The 15,952-nt window shown below is 38.5% G+C and overlaps 1 protein-coding gene across 1 annotated transcript; it reads right to left on the bottom strand.

Moving 5' to 3' along the window:
* Positions 1–728: 728 nt before the first annotated feature.
* Positions 729–14,664, bottom strand: LOC121975713 (tRNA wybutosine-synthesizing protein 2/3/4-like). The gene is made up of 11 exons (XM_042527532.1): positions 14,164–14,664; positions 13,463–13,653; positions 12,832–13,144; positions 11,125–11,524; positions 9,051–10,226; positions 8,745–8,874; positions 7,922–8,157; positions 7,683–7,818; positions 1,885–1,961; positions 1,494–1,600; positions 729–1,019 (listed from the first exon to the last, which is right to left on the bottom strand). The coding sequence occupies exons 1-11, from the start codon at positions 14,615–14,617 to the stop codon at positions 919–921; spliced, it is 3,321 nt and encodes a 1,106-aa protein (XP_042383466.1). The 5' UTR covers positions 14,618–14,664; the 3' UTR covers positions 729–918.
* Positions 14,665–15,952: the final 1,288 nt, after the last annotated feature.

Raw genomic sequence — 15,952 nt, 5'->3', positions numbered from 1 at the left:
TAAATGAACCAAACGGTTCGCGAGCTATTCGGAGCTCGATTCGATAAAAAACTCATTCGAGTTCATTCGTTCGTTTATCTTATCGAGCCGAGCTCAAACTCGATTTCGAACTCGACAGTTTTATCGAGTCGAGCTCGAGCTTAAGAATATTCGGCTCATGAGCTCGCGAACATATTCATTTATAGGCTCGCGAGCTCAAAAAACGAGCCTTAAACCGAGCCAAAAAACGAGCTCTAAAACGAGTCAAAAAAATGAGCTTTAAAACGAACTCTAAAGGTGTCCGAGCTCGCTTAACGAGTTAGGCTCGTTAACTTTGATAATTGAACTAATAACGAGTCAAGCTCGAACTATTCGCGAGCTTGATAATTCTAAAACGAGCCGAGCTCGAGCCTTATGATAAAAGCTCGATTCGAGCTCGGCTCAAGCTCGAGTCAGAATATAACTTAAACGAGCCAAACTCGAGTCTAATATTGTTCGACTCAGTTCGACTCATTTACATCCCTACCTATACCTATGAGAAGCACCTCCATCAGATTTTCTATGAGATCCCAACAAATAAACATCATTAAGGACTTGTTTAATTCAGCAAAACCGATAGAAAAAGGGATGGATAATTTCTATGAATTCTGGAATGTGACGATCGTCTGATGTTCGGCCAAGCAAAGAAACCAGATCCCTTTAAATTGTCTTAAATATTAAAATCACGACGATAATTATTAAATAACGGCTGAAATAACTAAAATCTTAGCATGTTCCATCTCTTTTGTTTAACAATGTTTGTCTTTTTGACAAAAAAAAAAATCTAGAACTGAACACGATACATTTCTGCTTGTCTAAATAACAATGTTTGAATCATACATATATTTGAACAAATCCCAAAATCTTTTGCAAATATCTAGAGCTGAAATAATTACATGTTTACGACTGTTTGCATCTTACATCAGCCACAAGATGCCGAATGTGAGGTGCATACCACTTGACTCGCTCCAGGTGTTGAATTGACACATCCCAAAGCAAACCTGAAAAATCGAAATACAACTCAGTTTGTATTGGCATGTATTTTATATGTATTCAGGCCTGGCTAAGGAAAAATTCCGGGTTCAGATTACTATTTGAAAATGCTTGTTACTTGTATTGTCATATGTCCTCTTTTTTCTCTTAAGCGATCGAACTGTTTCACCAAACAGCTTGATAATGGTACTTCATAGAAAATTATAAAGATAATGAAATTAGTAAACTTTCAATCTATTAAGTAAATAATATTTTGTATTGGAGTTGTACACAACTTCACTTGGGATGGTGAATTTTGGCATAATTTTTTATATTTACAACTGTTTGGCAGACTGAGTTGGGTATTTTTAACATATAGGGCTTAGATTAGGTATTTTGAATGAGAGGCTTGAACTCGGAATTCTTCATTAGCAAAGGCCTGTTTTAACTATTTGCTCTCTCTAGATATACATAGAACTGTATTTTCCAAGTATGATGTTTACCTTCAGAATGGGCAATGTTGCTTATGGATTTGACAACATGGTCCAACCATGAATCCTCTTCGCAGTCCTTAACATTTCCATGCACATGAAGGATGCCACCTTCGTGCCTAAACAATTAATTTGTTGTAAACATCAGAACACTTGCGACATGAGATTATTTATGCCGATAATAACAAGATGCATTTTTTAAAAAAGAACTGATAATGCTTGTTCAAGAACAAGATGCATTTAAAAAAAAAAAAATTGTTTTAGAAAAATCATGATATAATACTTTGCTAAGATGAATAAGCTGATAAACACAAACAATATGCTCCTTAAGGATTGAGAACCATATTAGTTTGTATAGACAAAAGCAAGGTCGAGGTGATAGCATTAGCAAGATACACCTTACCTTAAAGCCCTTACAGCAACATCCCAGCTGCACTCGCTTGAAGGTAGGAGACCAAGGCAAACACGATTAGCAACCCCCTACCACAGCCAAAATCAATGGAAGACCTTTAGGATGTGCTATACATTCTATCCCAATGGAAAAGGCAAGCAAAAGAACACAATGCAAACTCTGGAGCTTACCTGATGGAATTTGTAAGCTATAAATTCTCTAAAATATAAAGTAAAAGTAAATATGTCTAAACTTAGAAGTGAACAAGATTTAAGGAAAACACAGACATCAGATCAGAGAAAACTATCATACATGTCTTTCAAAGTAAAACATAGGAATCACAAAAGAATAAGCAATTACAATGCTTTCTTATTGTATGCAGGTGCAGAGAGATGAAATCATGAAAGTGAGGTTGAGTCATCATTAAAAAGCTGCCTCCAGTAAATGCAACCTGTCACTAACGTAACTGTTGTAATAAAGAGGTTTCTTAATATTCATCATATTTCAGGAGAATTACATATGCTTATATAGCCACACAACCCTAAGCATCAACTTATTTACAAAAGATAAAAAGACTTATCTACCCTTGCTTCTCACAACACTCCCCCTCAAGTTGAACATATATATCAAACATGTTCAACTTGCTAAGAGAAGAGTCAAACACAGCTTGGGGTATAGCTTTTGTAAACATATCAGCAAGTTGGTCCTCAGACTTAACATAAGGCAGACATGGCTCTCCAGAATCAAGTCTCTCCCGAATAAAGTGACGATCAATCTCAATGTGTTTAGCCCGGTCATGTTGTACCGGATTATTTGCAATATTGATTGCTGCCTTGTTGTCGCAATACAACCTGAGAGGTAATTCAACCTTTAATCCCATGTCTGTCAACAGAAAACTCAACCACAACATCTCTGCAAGACCATGTGCCATGGCTCGATATTCAGCTTCAGCACTGGACCGTGCACAAACATTTTGTTTCTTACTCCTCCAAGTTACCAAGTTTCCTCCCAAAAAAGTGCAATAACCAGAAGTGGACCTTCTATCATCTCGAGAACCAGCCCAGTCTGCATTAGAATAGCATTCCACCTTCAGATCACCACCTCCTTTAAACAGCAAGCCTTTTCCAAGACATGATTTCAAATACCTTAGAATCCTGTCAACAGCCTTCATGTGGATAGTTTTAGGAGCATGCATGTACTGACTTACTACACTAATAGCATAGGTGATGTCTGGCCTAGTCATAGATAAATAGAGTAATTTTCCAACCAGTCTTTGATACGTTCCCTTTTCCAGACTTGTAAGATCTTCCCCACTAGAACTAGTAAAATCATGATTTACTTCTATAGGAGTAGACGCTGGCCGAGAACCCAGCTTCCCTGTCCCCTTGAGTAAGTCGAACACATATTTTCTCTGACATACATAGACTCCTTTCTTTGATCGAGCGACTTCAATACCCAGGAAGTACTTCAATGATCCAAGGTCTTTAATTTCAAATTCTGATGTTAACTTAACTTAAGAGCCTGGATTTCTACCTCATCATCCCCTGTAACTATCATATCATCAACATAAACCAAAAGAATGGTAGTGCTGTCCTTTTTCCTTTTTATAAAGAGTGTATGATCAGCATTCCCTTGTTTAAAACCAAACAATATCATGACTTTGCAAAACCTATCAAACCATGCTCTGGGAGATTGTTTAAGCCCATACAAAGCTTTTCTTAGCTTGCAAACCTTTCCTTTTGTTTCAATTCCAGGCGGTGGCAACATGTATACTTCTTCATAAAAGTCACCATTCAAGAAGACATTTTTAACATCTAACTGAAATAGAGGCCAATCATATTGAGCAGCAAGAGAAAGAATTACCCTGACCGAGTTCAGCTTTGCAACTGGTGCGAAAGTTTCCAAGTAATCTACCCCATATGTTTGGGTGAATCCCTTGGCAACGAGTCTGGCTTTATATCTAATCACTTCACCCTCTGAGTTATACTTGATAGCATAGACCCATTTAGAACCAACCAAGTTCTTCCCCTTTGGGGGATCAACTAATTCCCAAGTACCATTTCTGTTAAGAGCCTCCATTTCTTCGTTCATTGCTTCCTGCCACCTTGAATCCCTTACAGCTTCATAATAGGAAGAAGGTATAGCATGATTTGATAACTGTGAAACAAATGCATGATATGAAGGAGACAAACGAGAGTATGAAACATGGTTGGAGATAGGATGTTGAGTACATGACCTGACACCTTTTCTAACAGCAACCGGAAGGTTCAGCTCATTCATATTTAGAGGTGCGGTTGGCTCAACTGATGAGGATAACTGCTTCACAGGATCAGGAGCCAGAGCATCCGATTCAACTAGCCGATCAATAGTAGGTTCTTGCTTGTGTCTTCGTCGTTTATAAGTAATAATATATGGTGAAGACTGTGCTCCCAGTGATGGAGCATCTTTTCCCAGTGATGGGGCATCTTTTCTATTTTCTATGACATCCAGTGGAATAGGAGAAGAAACCACTTGAGGAACTTGAGGAACCACTTGAGGCACAAAGGAAGAGGTAATATTCTCCCCCTGAGGATGAGACTGAGGAGAATAATAGGACTCAGACTCAAAGAAAATAACATCCTTCAAGATATATCTCGTCCTAGTAATAGAATCAAAGCACTTGTAGCCTTTCTGGCAAGTGGAATACCCTATAAAAACTCCTCGTATAGAACGAGGATCAAGTTTAGAGGATTTGGGACCAATAACATGTATAAAACAAAGAGAACCAAAAACACGAGGTGTAAGGGAGAACAACTCTACGCTAGGATGAAGAATAGTGAGAGGACACTGGTTCCCGAGACCTTTAGATGGCAATCGATTGATGAGATAAGCAGCGACAAGAACAGCATCAGCCCAGAAATATTTGGGTAAGTGACGTTGAAATAATAGTGCACGGGCTGTTTTAAGAATATGACGATTCTTTCTCTCGGTCACTCCATTTTGTTGTGGTGTGTAGGGACAAGATGACTCATGAAGAATTCCTGAGTCCTCAAGAAAAGTATTTAGAGACTGTGCAAAGTACTCACGGGCATTGTCAGAACGAAGAATCTTCACCTTTGAGTTAAATTGGGTTTCAACCATTCTACAAAAATTTTGAATGAGACGAGGAACTTCTTCCCTAGTTTTCATCAAGTAAAGCCATGTACAGTGGGTGTAGTCATCAATAAAAGAGAGAAAATATCGATAGCCATCCAAAGAAGTCACAGGAGAGGGCCCCCATACATCCGAATGAACAAGATTAAATGGAGACAAACTCTTCTTTAAAGACTCAAAAAAATGTGTTCTACAATGTTTGGATAACTGACAGATTTCACATTGAAATGACTGAAGAGAAACAGAAAAGAACAGACTAGGAAATAAAATTTTCAAAGACTGAAAAGACAAATGTCCCAACCGAGAATGTCATAAAAGAATTTCTTGATGCTTAGTTCCCAAACACTTGGCTGCAGATTTCAGAGCAGATGCTGTTTCAAGCTGATAATAATAAAGACCCCCTACTTCACGGCCAGTCCCAATCGTCTGCTTGGTCTCGAGATCCTGGAAGACACAATGATCAGGGAAAAAGGTTACGGAGCAGTGTAGTTGTTTAGTAATGCTACTAACAGAAAGTAAATTAATAGAGACGGATGGAACGTGAAGTGTAGAGGATAGGAAAAAATGATCTGTAAGTTTTATGGAACCTTTGCCAGCAACAGTGGCTTTGGTTCCATCTGCAATGATCACTTTCTCCTGCCCAGAGGATAAAGAATAAGAAATAAAGGAGTTAGCAGCATTTGTCATGTGATCCGTAGCTCCTGAATCAATGACCCAGGGGCTGTAAAAAATGGGACCAGTAACACTTAATCCTTACTCCCAGGCCACGGATACCTGTGTGCGCTTGAAATGGAGTAGAGTCTGCAGGAGTAGGGGCCGAAGATGAAGCCTGAAGCCGAGAGAGAAGATGTTGGAGATTAACAATATCAGTAGAAGACAATCCCGTGATAGAGGACACAAGGAACCAATAGTCTCTTCATTTTCTAACTTTTGGACAGCAATATTACTACTATTAGGAGCCTTCTTAGCATTGTGCTTAAATTTTTCAGGTTTCTTTTCTGGATATTTTTCCCAACAGAAATCTGAATCATGATTAGTTCTCTTGCAGTGCCGACAAAATTTGTCCCCTTGTCTTTTAGTTCCCCCAGGCCGAAACTTATTTGCAGAACCAATAAAAACAGAGGTCTCCCCAATCGGAGGACCTCCTGGAAATCCCCTTGTTGTTCATGGTCCTTTTTCTACCTTCTTCATTTAGAATTTTGTAGTAAACCTGTTCTAGAGAAGGAGTAGGATCAAGACCAAGAATTTGCCCTTTTAAATTCTCAAACTCTGCAGTAAGTCCATCTAAAAATTTAATAATTCTGTCTTTTTCCAGAAGCTTTAAATATCTCCGATGATCATCAGTGGAACTCCAATTTTCCATCCGGTAGTAGTCAAACTCATCCCACAGTCCTTTCAGAGTAGCAAAATAATTGGTGATTGACATAGAACCTTGTTCAAGTTTGAAAATTTGACTGCTGATCTGATAAGTACGCAGCATATCATGTCGGCATCCACACATCTGCTCCAGTGTCTTCCACATGTCGTACGCTGTTTTGTTATGAAGAATGACTTGTTTGATGCCAGAATTAACAGAGTTAAGCATCCAAGTCATTAATTGAATATTGTCACACCGCCAAGTGCGAAAGCTAGGATCCTTTTCATCTGGTTTCACTTTAGTGCCATGAAGAATATCAAGTTTATCATGGCCTTCGACATAAAGTTCAACAGCAACTGCCCAAGATGCATAATTTGTCTCAGACAATTTTTCTGATACTATCTGAAGACCGGACCCTCCAGTGTCTGCCATTGTGAAAACCAGTTGTACCTGTCCTGAAGAAGACATAGGGTTCGTAGAAATCCCCGAGGTTTCGCTAGTGTTGTCCGCCATTAAAAATTTTCTAGAAGGGGCGGCGGCAGTAGACTGGGCTGAAGAAAAGGAATTCGAGAGATGGTGAAGTGCAGGAGATCGTGATGAAGAAGGGAAGAAGAAAGCTTGGTCGGCGCCAGGAGATCGCGATGAAGAAAGGAAGAGGAAAGCTTGGTCAGCGCTAGGGCAAAGAGGAAGAAGACGCGCCGACGGCTAGGGTTAGGGATCGGAACTTTGCTATGATACCATGTTGTAATAAAGAGGTTTCTTAATATTCATCATATTTCAGGAGAATTACATATGCTTATATAGCCACACAACCCTAAGCATCAACTTATTTACAAAAGATAAAAAGACTTATCTACCCTTGCTTCTCGCAAGGGTAACTACACACGTCGTATGCAGAAAGACACAAACACACAATAATTTTGTAAGTAATGGAGCCAAACAACCAGCCAAATAAGTTCTTTCAAGGAAATAACTAAGAAACTAAATTTGTCTTGGCTACTGAAAGAAGCAATAAACTATGATTTTGTATGCAATGGTGCTAAACAATCAGTAAATGCGTTCTTTCATTGAAAGTTGAAACAACTAAAAGAAACTAAGTTTATCTCAGCTACTTCAGGGTTTTCACTCTGATTTACAGAACAAGAATAATGCTATGAAAACACAACTTGTAATGCCAAAGATACATTAACTATGCTTCTTTCAGCTTAGACATCTGTTTCATTAAATTCATTCACACATCAGATAGAGATAGCTGAAGACTATGGTACACCTTTAAAGACACATGAATAACTTTTGAAGTGGGAAAAAAACTAGCACATACTTTAGGTGCTGTAATGTGATTATCTCCTTCAAGTATAATACATTGGTTGGCAACAGAATTTGCATGGACGTTGTGCTGAAGGGCCTTTATAGCATGGGGATTCCATTCACAAGCATAAACCAGTTTTGCCTTAGCCCTGCAAGAGGACTTGTATGATTAATCAAAGAAAAAAAACACAACGGTCAAATCCTTTTAGTTTGAGAAAATGCAGATCTCCTAACTGAAGGAAATGATCATACTTGACAAGAAATGGAAGCACAAAATATCCAATTCCAGCAAACAAATCCACAATGACTTCATCTGCACAGTCTAGTGCACCCATACGGCACTTCTCAGACAGATTTCCTGAGGAGAACATGCATCTTGTTGCATCAAATGAGTAAATAATTCCATTTTCTTGGTGGGTAACCCAGCCATTGTCTCCCAGAAGTAACTCTAAGGTGCTGTCTCTGGTTCCAGTAGGTAAAATTCGACCCTGATGTAATATCAATGAAGTGGGATAAGAAACAACAAAGTAACAAGGGAAATCTACTCAGTTTTTTTTTTCCCTTATGTAACATTCCATTCATTCAACACAGAAAACCCACTAGTGCCTGGTGCAATGCAATAATTAACAAGAACAAATTGATAAGTTTATACAACCTTCTTTGAGAATCCTAGTTTAGAGCTAATTATTCAATGAAAGTAAAATTACATTTGGGCAGTCTGGTTTACTGATGATCACCAAAGAAAATACAATTTTCTTATGAGTGCCACATTGACATGGATGCTTTCTTTAGAGAGCTTCTAATTTTTCATCTAGTGGGAACTTAAAAATTTGAGAAATGCTAACCCAATAAATTGTCACTAAGAAGTATAGGTTTTTACACACTAAAAAGGAATTGTATATTTAAGGGCCAAATTAGTTATATGAGAAATTCATATGGCATGAGTTGCAAAGTAGAACACATATTAGGATATTTTATATCCACCTAAAACTTGCACTAACATAATAGAGAAAAATGATAAAATAACTGAGAGCAGAAACTTGGAAAGAGGCTTTTAAATTTTATTTTGACTTACTTGGCGTGCTAATCGCTGAGCACCAAGTGATTTAGCCACAAGAGGCCAAACCTCCTCTTCGATGGAATCCCATATAGGATCCGTAAAGGCACTTTTTGGAAGCACAACAATGTCTCCAAGATGCTCCCACCTGAGTGAAACAAAAGGCTTTTTCTAAGTGTAATGAAAAACAAAATATTTTTACAATGGCGTTCCTTGAGTCCATTCCTTTAAAGCAAAAATGTTTCAGACTTACACTGATATAACTAGGATATGTAGTTTTTTGTTGATAAAAGAATAAAAGATACACGGAGTAGAAAATCAAACCTTGTTGGCAACTGATGCAACAGCTGCAAAGACATTCCTTTTTGTGTCAACAAAGAGCGTACAAGTTCTTTCATCATTTTTTGAGGAGATTTGTGCAATTTTTTGTTGCAAGGTACATCATCAGTTACTAGAGAAACTCCACAAGCTAACAAAACATTCAATGCTTTTGAAACAGTAATCTCATTTACAGAAAGGTCATTTCTTTGAGATTCATCATGCTGGTAAACATGATCAAGATCATCACTTCCTATTTGTTGCGTGAGCTGCTTTTCCAGAAGTAAACTGTGGAAATCACTAGTAATTGGTAAAAGAATATTGCAGCCATCTGGACTCGGGCAAACTTTTCTTGAAAGATCTAAGAATCCAAACTTCTTTGTCACATCCTTTGCAAATTTAGCATATCTTTTCTTGATTTGTAGCACATAGATTTTATAATCAGCACAATTCCCATTTCCTTTAGAAAAATTATCAGACAAATCCGTTGGTTCCAAATTTGATGAGGTCCCCTGCAGATAATAGTCAGATGTTGAATCCTTTTTATTATTTCTATTATTATGATCAATAGTGGGCTGGTATCCTGCTTCAGGGAGAAATTCATATATAGATTCTAACAACTGCAAATTTATTTTCATTGGTTCGGTAAACTTAGTCCCAAATGCATAGCATGAAGCTCCACCACCGATAATAACAAGTTCATCATTAACTAGACATGCAGAGCTACGAACCCAAAGTTCTCTAGAAAAAGAATCAATGGTCACGTGCACCCAAACGTTGTTAGCCAAATTCAGCAAACTCAACTCTTGATGTTGTTGTCTAACAGGACATCCCCCAATAATTCCAAGATAATTTTTATATGCAAACATGGAATGTGAAAATCTAGGATAAGGAGCTCTTCCTGTTGTTTTCTCCGTTTTCCACTGTAATGTTTTGATATCAAAGCTATAGAGGTCCCCTAGTGCCTTCTGACCATCATAGCCACCAAACATGAACAATTGAGAGTCAATCGCCACCATAGAATGTGAATGTCGAGCACAAGGCCACACTCCCAATTTGCTAATTTCACTCCATGTCAACGTTTGAGTATCTAGAATGTTCATGGAGGAATATATTACCTCATTACAAAGCCCTCCAAAGATATATATTTTTGAGCCTATAACTGCAGCTGTGTGGCGATGCCTGCGACACAATAAGTATTTGAATAAAATAATAATTGCTTATGATTTCATAGAATCCTGACGATAATGAACCCAACATCAAATTCAATTTTGTATAGACAATTTCTAAAATTAGGGCATTAGAATTTATGTCATAGATGTTGATGGGTGGATCAAATGAGTATGAATCATGATTCTTGGGATAGTTAAACATAGGTATTATAGTGCGCAAATTTCCAAAATGGATGTAGTTGCCTTGATAATTGTTGTTCAACATAGATGTCATACAAAGCGTGTTATCAATAAGTGTGACCCTTGAATTATTACTAGACTAGCAAATGGCAGCATAGATAGCTAGTTATTCAGCATCCCAAATTTATTCATAGTGTTAGCATTCAACTTGGAGAAAGCATATTAGAGCCGAATGGCGATGTGAAACTATGACAAATAGGCACATCAAATGAGGAAGAGGAAAATCAAAAAGTCTTAGTTAGCAACAATACAACAAGATAAAATTTATTTAAGTATAGATTATGATATAGTAGGGATAGAGTCCAATGGCGTAGTAGGATTTATATAGCCGATTCCACCTAATAGGATAACGCTTTGTTGCTGTTGTTGTTAGCATTGAACTTTGAGAAAGCAAATTAGATGTTAGCAAGAAAAGTATTATAAACACAGTTCTATATGCAAATAAGATAACAAGTTTTAAAGAAAGTTTTCCTGTGAAAAAGAGAAAGAGGCTTTAAAAATAAGTTCAGATGCTTAAGCAGTATGAAAGATTTTTAACATTAATTCATTGTTAACTATTCAATTGAAGTTCCATAGCTAAGCCTTGAGAGTATTCTCTGTAAGTGGCATCAGCATATAAAAATTGTAAACAATATCATAATGAATTTAGGCACTGAGAATCAAGTTACCTTGGATTGAAGAAATGACCATTACATTGTAGTAGTGACCAAGTATTTTTGGTTGTTTTCAGGACCCAAACATCATTAAGAATCTCCAAAGGACCAGCCCTTCCTCCAATAACGAAAACACAGCTCCCAACAAGCAAAGCAGTATGGCCCATACGTGGAGATGGTGAATTTGCAACTTCAATTTCAGTCAGTAGTCCGGATTGAGAATCAAGCAAAAGTGAATAATTTTGCCGTGAATGCCGTCCCAAACCTCCAAAACCACCAAATACAAATACTTGTTCTTTTCCTCCACTGCTTAGGACGCAAGCTGATTGGCCCCAGAGGGAGAGTTTTTCATATGGTTCACCAAAAATCTTTAACATAACTACAGAAATTGAGCACCTGGAAGTTCCTGATATGTCTGTTGAGAAATTGTAACTTAATCTATGCAGAAACAGTGGTGTGCTTTAAATCATCTGAAAGCGGCATAAGGTTATATTAAAGGTTGGATTACACAACTAGATAATCATCAGGGAGAAAATGTAATATTAGATGGTTTAATTCAATTAGTTGGTGAGGCACCAAGTGATCAGGGTTATTATCAGAAGATGAAAGAACAAAGAGCCCACAATTTCTTAAGTTTGATCAGATTTGCACTGTACTTATAGGTAATTTTATTAATATTGTGGCAATCAACTCTTCATGCTGCATTTTGTCAACTAGCATAAACCATAGATATAGATGGCGATTTCCACAGTTACTCACGAGTTGTAAGTAATTCACCATGCAGTTGTTCGATTGTCTACAACTAGACTAGGGCAAAGTATGATTTGCAGCAACAAGCATTGCACGTTTTGCTGCCAGATGGTGGCCTACAAGCTAAAAATCCACTTGTAATAGAGATCAAGAGTTGCACATGTGACTTAGACTTGAAAAGATGATGTTGCACCAGCAGCGTGCAATTAAACATTAGAAAATCAAATATAATAACAGGCGACCCAAAGAGGAAAATTTGCTTAACCTATATAGATCAAGAGGTGTCAACCTATTGTTTATACAACATTGCTTACACAGACAAAAAAAAAAAAAATAATAATAATAATAGTTAATATGAATAATAATAATAATAATAATAGAGTCGATAACAACAATAATAATAGTCTTGTTAGACAACATAAAAATTACACTGATAATGAAAAAAGCGTAATTTATATATAGGTATCAAATGGGCTGAGTCAGGCCGCCCATGGCCTGGCTTAGCACAATTTTGGTTGTGCTCATCTTGGATGCAAATGGGTCAATCTGGGCCCGACACTAGAAGTGGGTCCTTGTCAAGCGCAACAAGATTCATAGGCCTGGGCTCAAATGTATTATAAAGTTAATTGATTGATTTAGATTTTTGTACTGTTTTTGTTTGATTCATTTAGAAAAATGAAAGTAATCTAAACATAAGCAACTCGAACAACATGATTATAATTGTATTGGGAAGATGTAAAAATAAAATTCATCTTTCAACTTTATAATGTTGCCTTGCTAAATCATACTACAAGGAGAAATATCTGTTGTGTATTTTATATGAGCATAACAATGCATAAAAAAATGCCTATTATTGTAATATGTGATGGAAATCAAATCTAGAAAAAGACCAACTTGATGATTTAATTTAATCCTCTGACAGTACCAGAGAGACAAATGTACAAACCAATCAAGTAGGCTCTTCAAATTTACCTATATTAGAATCAGTCTCGTGTTCAACTATCATTTTAGAATGTCCTATTTCTGATTCAACTTCAGGGGAACAAACTGATTCTTCTAACAGTTTACTGCAAGAAGCAACAGTGCCCCTCTCATCAAACCGTTCAGAACACCCAGAGTTACTTCTATATCCATCATCCAGGTGAGGCTCTACTGCTTTGTTCCCATCTAGTTTTGAAGCAGCAAAAAAGTTGTTTGTTTTGGCTTTAAAGGAACCATCTTTGCCAATCTTCTGAATGCAACCTTGCCCATAATCTAGCATATCCTTAGGTGATACTGGAAGGCCCTGCGAATCAAGTTAACGCTAGTTTTGGTTAAAAAAGATGCTGGGAGAATCTAGTAAAGTTTCCAGAAAGATAATGGAAGATCAAGCCAAGAATATGTTCCACTTGAAGGGAAAAAAAAAAAGCAGTAATAGTGATCAAAATCGACACCTCGAACACAAACTGGTAATTTATGATCATGTTCTGAGAGCACAAATAATGCCGGACAAATTGATACACAATTTGCTTATATTAGGCATCAAGCATACTGTACAGCTGATCCAAAAAATTAACTGATCTCTGAGGTTTCTCAAATATAAAATAATCCATAGTAACCGCACCTTGTATTTCAGGACATGGAGAAAACTTTCTGTTCGTTTTCTATTTGTCTCCATTTTCTCATTAGCAATACTCACAAGGTACTGAACATACTCAGCTGGAACCAGCAAATGATCAAGTTGTCCCAGTGGCACCTCCATACGTATAGAACATCTTATAGCAACAATAACACGCTTTTGAGTATTTGTTATACCTGCATAAAGTGATAAAATTGGCATTAAAAACACTTTTTAAAAAATCTAAATTAAATTGGTCAAAACATATTTTTTTCAAAGTTCACTCAAGACATCAACAAAATCAAATACGTTAAACAAAGTGAATTAAAACTGCCAAGAGACAGCTGCTCTCCCATGGAAATGTTCTTTATTCCTATCAAATTTATAGTAAAATGTGGTTATTTTATATTTCAAATGTAAACTGCTGACAAGGAGTTCAAACAGCTTCAGTCCTAAACCAAACTATCGTAAATAATTCTTGGATAATTTTGTGATAAGATTAAGAACAAATTTAAGTATAAATACGAGGATTATGCTATACAATTAACATTTGTAATTGACTTATTATAAAACATGAAGGTAAATAACAGTGCATATGCCAAAGGCCCAGCTTCAGATGATCCGAGGCACTTTGCCCATACAAACCACAATAAAGCTGGTTCACCAACAAACAGCTCGTGGGAGAGAAAGAAAGCACACTAACTCACCCGACTCCCTAAATCCACACGAAATAGCGGTGGAGACAAGCGCCTGAGCGGCGGCGACATCACGGCACTCGACAGCAACAATGAGCGGCTCGAACCGGAACACCAGCTCCCCCTCCATGGCCTGGGCACGCTCCCCGAAAAGGAGGTCGACCACGGCTTCCGGGTCGGCGGGGTCGTGGCTGACGAATACCCACCCTCCACCACCCGCCTTCTTTTTGGAATAAGCCTTCTTCTCATCTTCTACCGTGCCTGAGTCGGAGTAGGACGGTCGGCGGCGGTGGGCCAGAATGGAGATGCGGCCGGAGCAAGAGCTCGTGGTGAAGTAGGAAGGGTGGCTATTGAGGACGTCGAGGAGGGGAACGATAGGCGCATCCACTGCCCCCTTCGGCGACTTGTCCGGCGCCGGCGCTGCGAGCGCCGCCATGGCCGCCGCCTTCCGTTTCTCGAACTCCATGACTCCTCGTCGGTTGCCTGTCGCTGATCATGCAGCTCTTTCTAGGGCTTTCTTAATGGGTCGTTTGGGCCGGCCCAATTAAGTTCAATTAAGAAGATTTAAGGAAACATTTCCTTTAAACATGTTGTCCAAATTAAAAATAGAAAAAAAAAAAAGTATGATAATACTATAGGTTTGTCCTCGCCTTTGAGATATATATATATATATATATATATATATATATATATATATATATATATATATATATATATATATATATATATATATATATATATATATATATAGACAAAGATGTTACGCTGCGAACTAAATGGTGCGGACCGATGCGGACAGCCCTCGTGGCAAAGGCCGCGTCACGCATTTTAATTTCCTTCTCGCCACGAGTCACGTGTTTTAATTCCTCCCGACCCGACGCGGTGCCCTAGCAACCCGTTTCCTCCCCCGACGCAGCCCCAAATCAGTATCCTCTTCCTCTCTGCCGACGCTCGCCACGAGTCACGCGTTTTAATTCCTCCCGACCCGACGCGGTGCCCTAGCAACCCGTTTCCTCCCCCGACGCAGCCCCAAATCAGTATCCTCTTCCTCTCTGCCGACGCTAGGGCACTACTCGTCGCAGAGAAGCCCTCCTCTTCCTCCCGACGCTCCTTGGCAAAGTCCGCGTCACAGCGTTTAATCACATTTTTATTGGCTTCTCGGCGAGAGCAAACGGTTTGCCCTAGCTCCTCTTTCTCCCGCACTGCCCCAACTCAGCACTGCAAATCCTCTTTCTCCCGCACTGTTATCTCATCGCTGCCCCGTCTCGTCGCAACATCCTTTCCTCCCGACTTCCTCTTCCTCCCGACGTTGTGCCCTAGCGCCTCTCCTCTTCCTCCCGACGCTACCCTCGCCGAGGATTTGCAGAAGCCCTCCTCTCCCTCCCTGCAGAAAATCCCTTCGATCTGAAGTTCTGAATCGCAGCAAGGAGTGGAACCTCTCACAGGCGCAGCATAACTCGTGGTCCTCCTCTTCGAAGTCGTCCTCACTAGCTTGCGTAGCTCCTCGCTGTCCTCGTCCCTTCAGTACTGGTAAAAGATTATTTTTATAAATTTATTTTGCATCCTTTGAAATTAATATCTTCAAATTCATATGCTGCGGAGGGTTGTATATATGGTTGTCTTCAAAATTTTGGAAGTTTTGAAATACGGTTATAGAGTTAATAAGTTGTAAGCATATGTTTTGAAATACACAACACATCAGTTTTGAAATTGGTTATCTGTTTACCAACAATTTTTAGTGTTAGGGGATTGAGCCATGCTTGGGTCTTTAAAAAAACCCAAAATCTTGTTGTGGTTGAAA

Source organism: Zingiber officinale, chromosome 4B, assembly GCF_018446385.1.
Source record: "Zingiber officinale cultivar Zhangliang chromosome 4B, Zo_v1.1, whole genome shotgun sequence".
NCBI classification, from domain to species: domain Eukaryota; kingdom Viridiplantae; phylum Streptophyta; class Magnoliopsida; order Zingiberales; family Zingiberaceae; genus Zingiber; species Zingiber officinale.
Note: the sequence above shows the minus strand (reverse complement) of the source record. Positions and strands in the feature narration are given on the sequence as shown.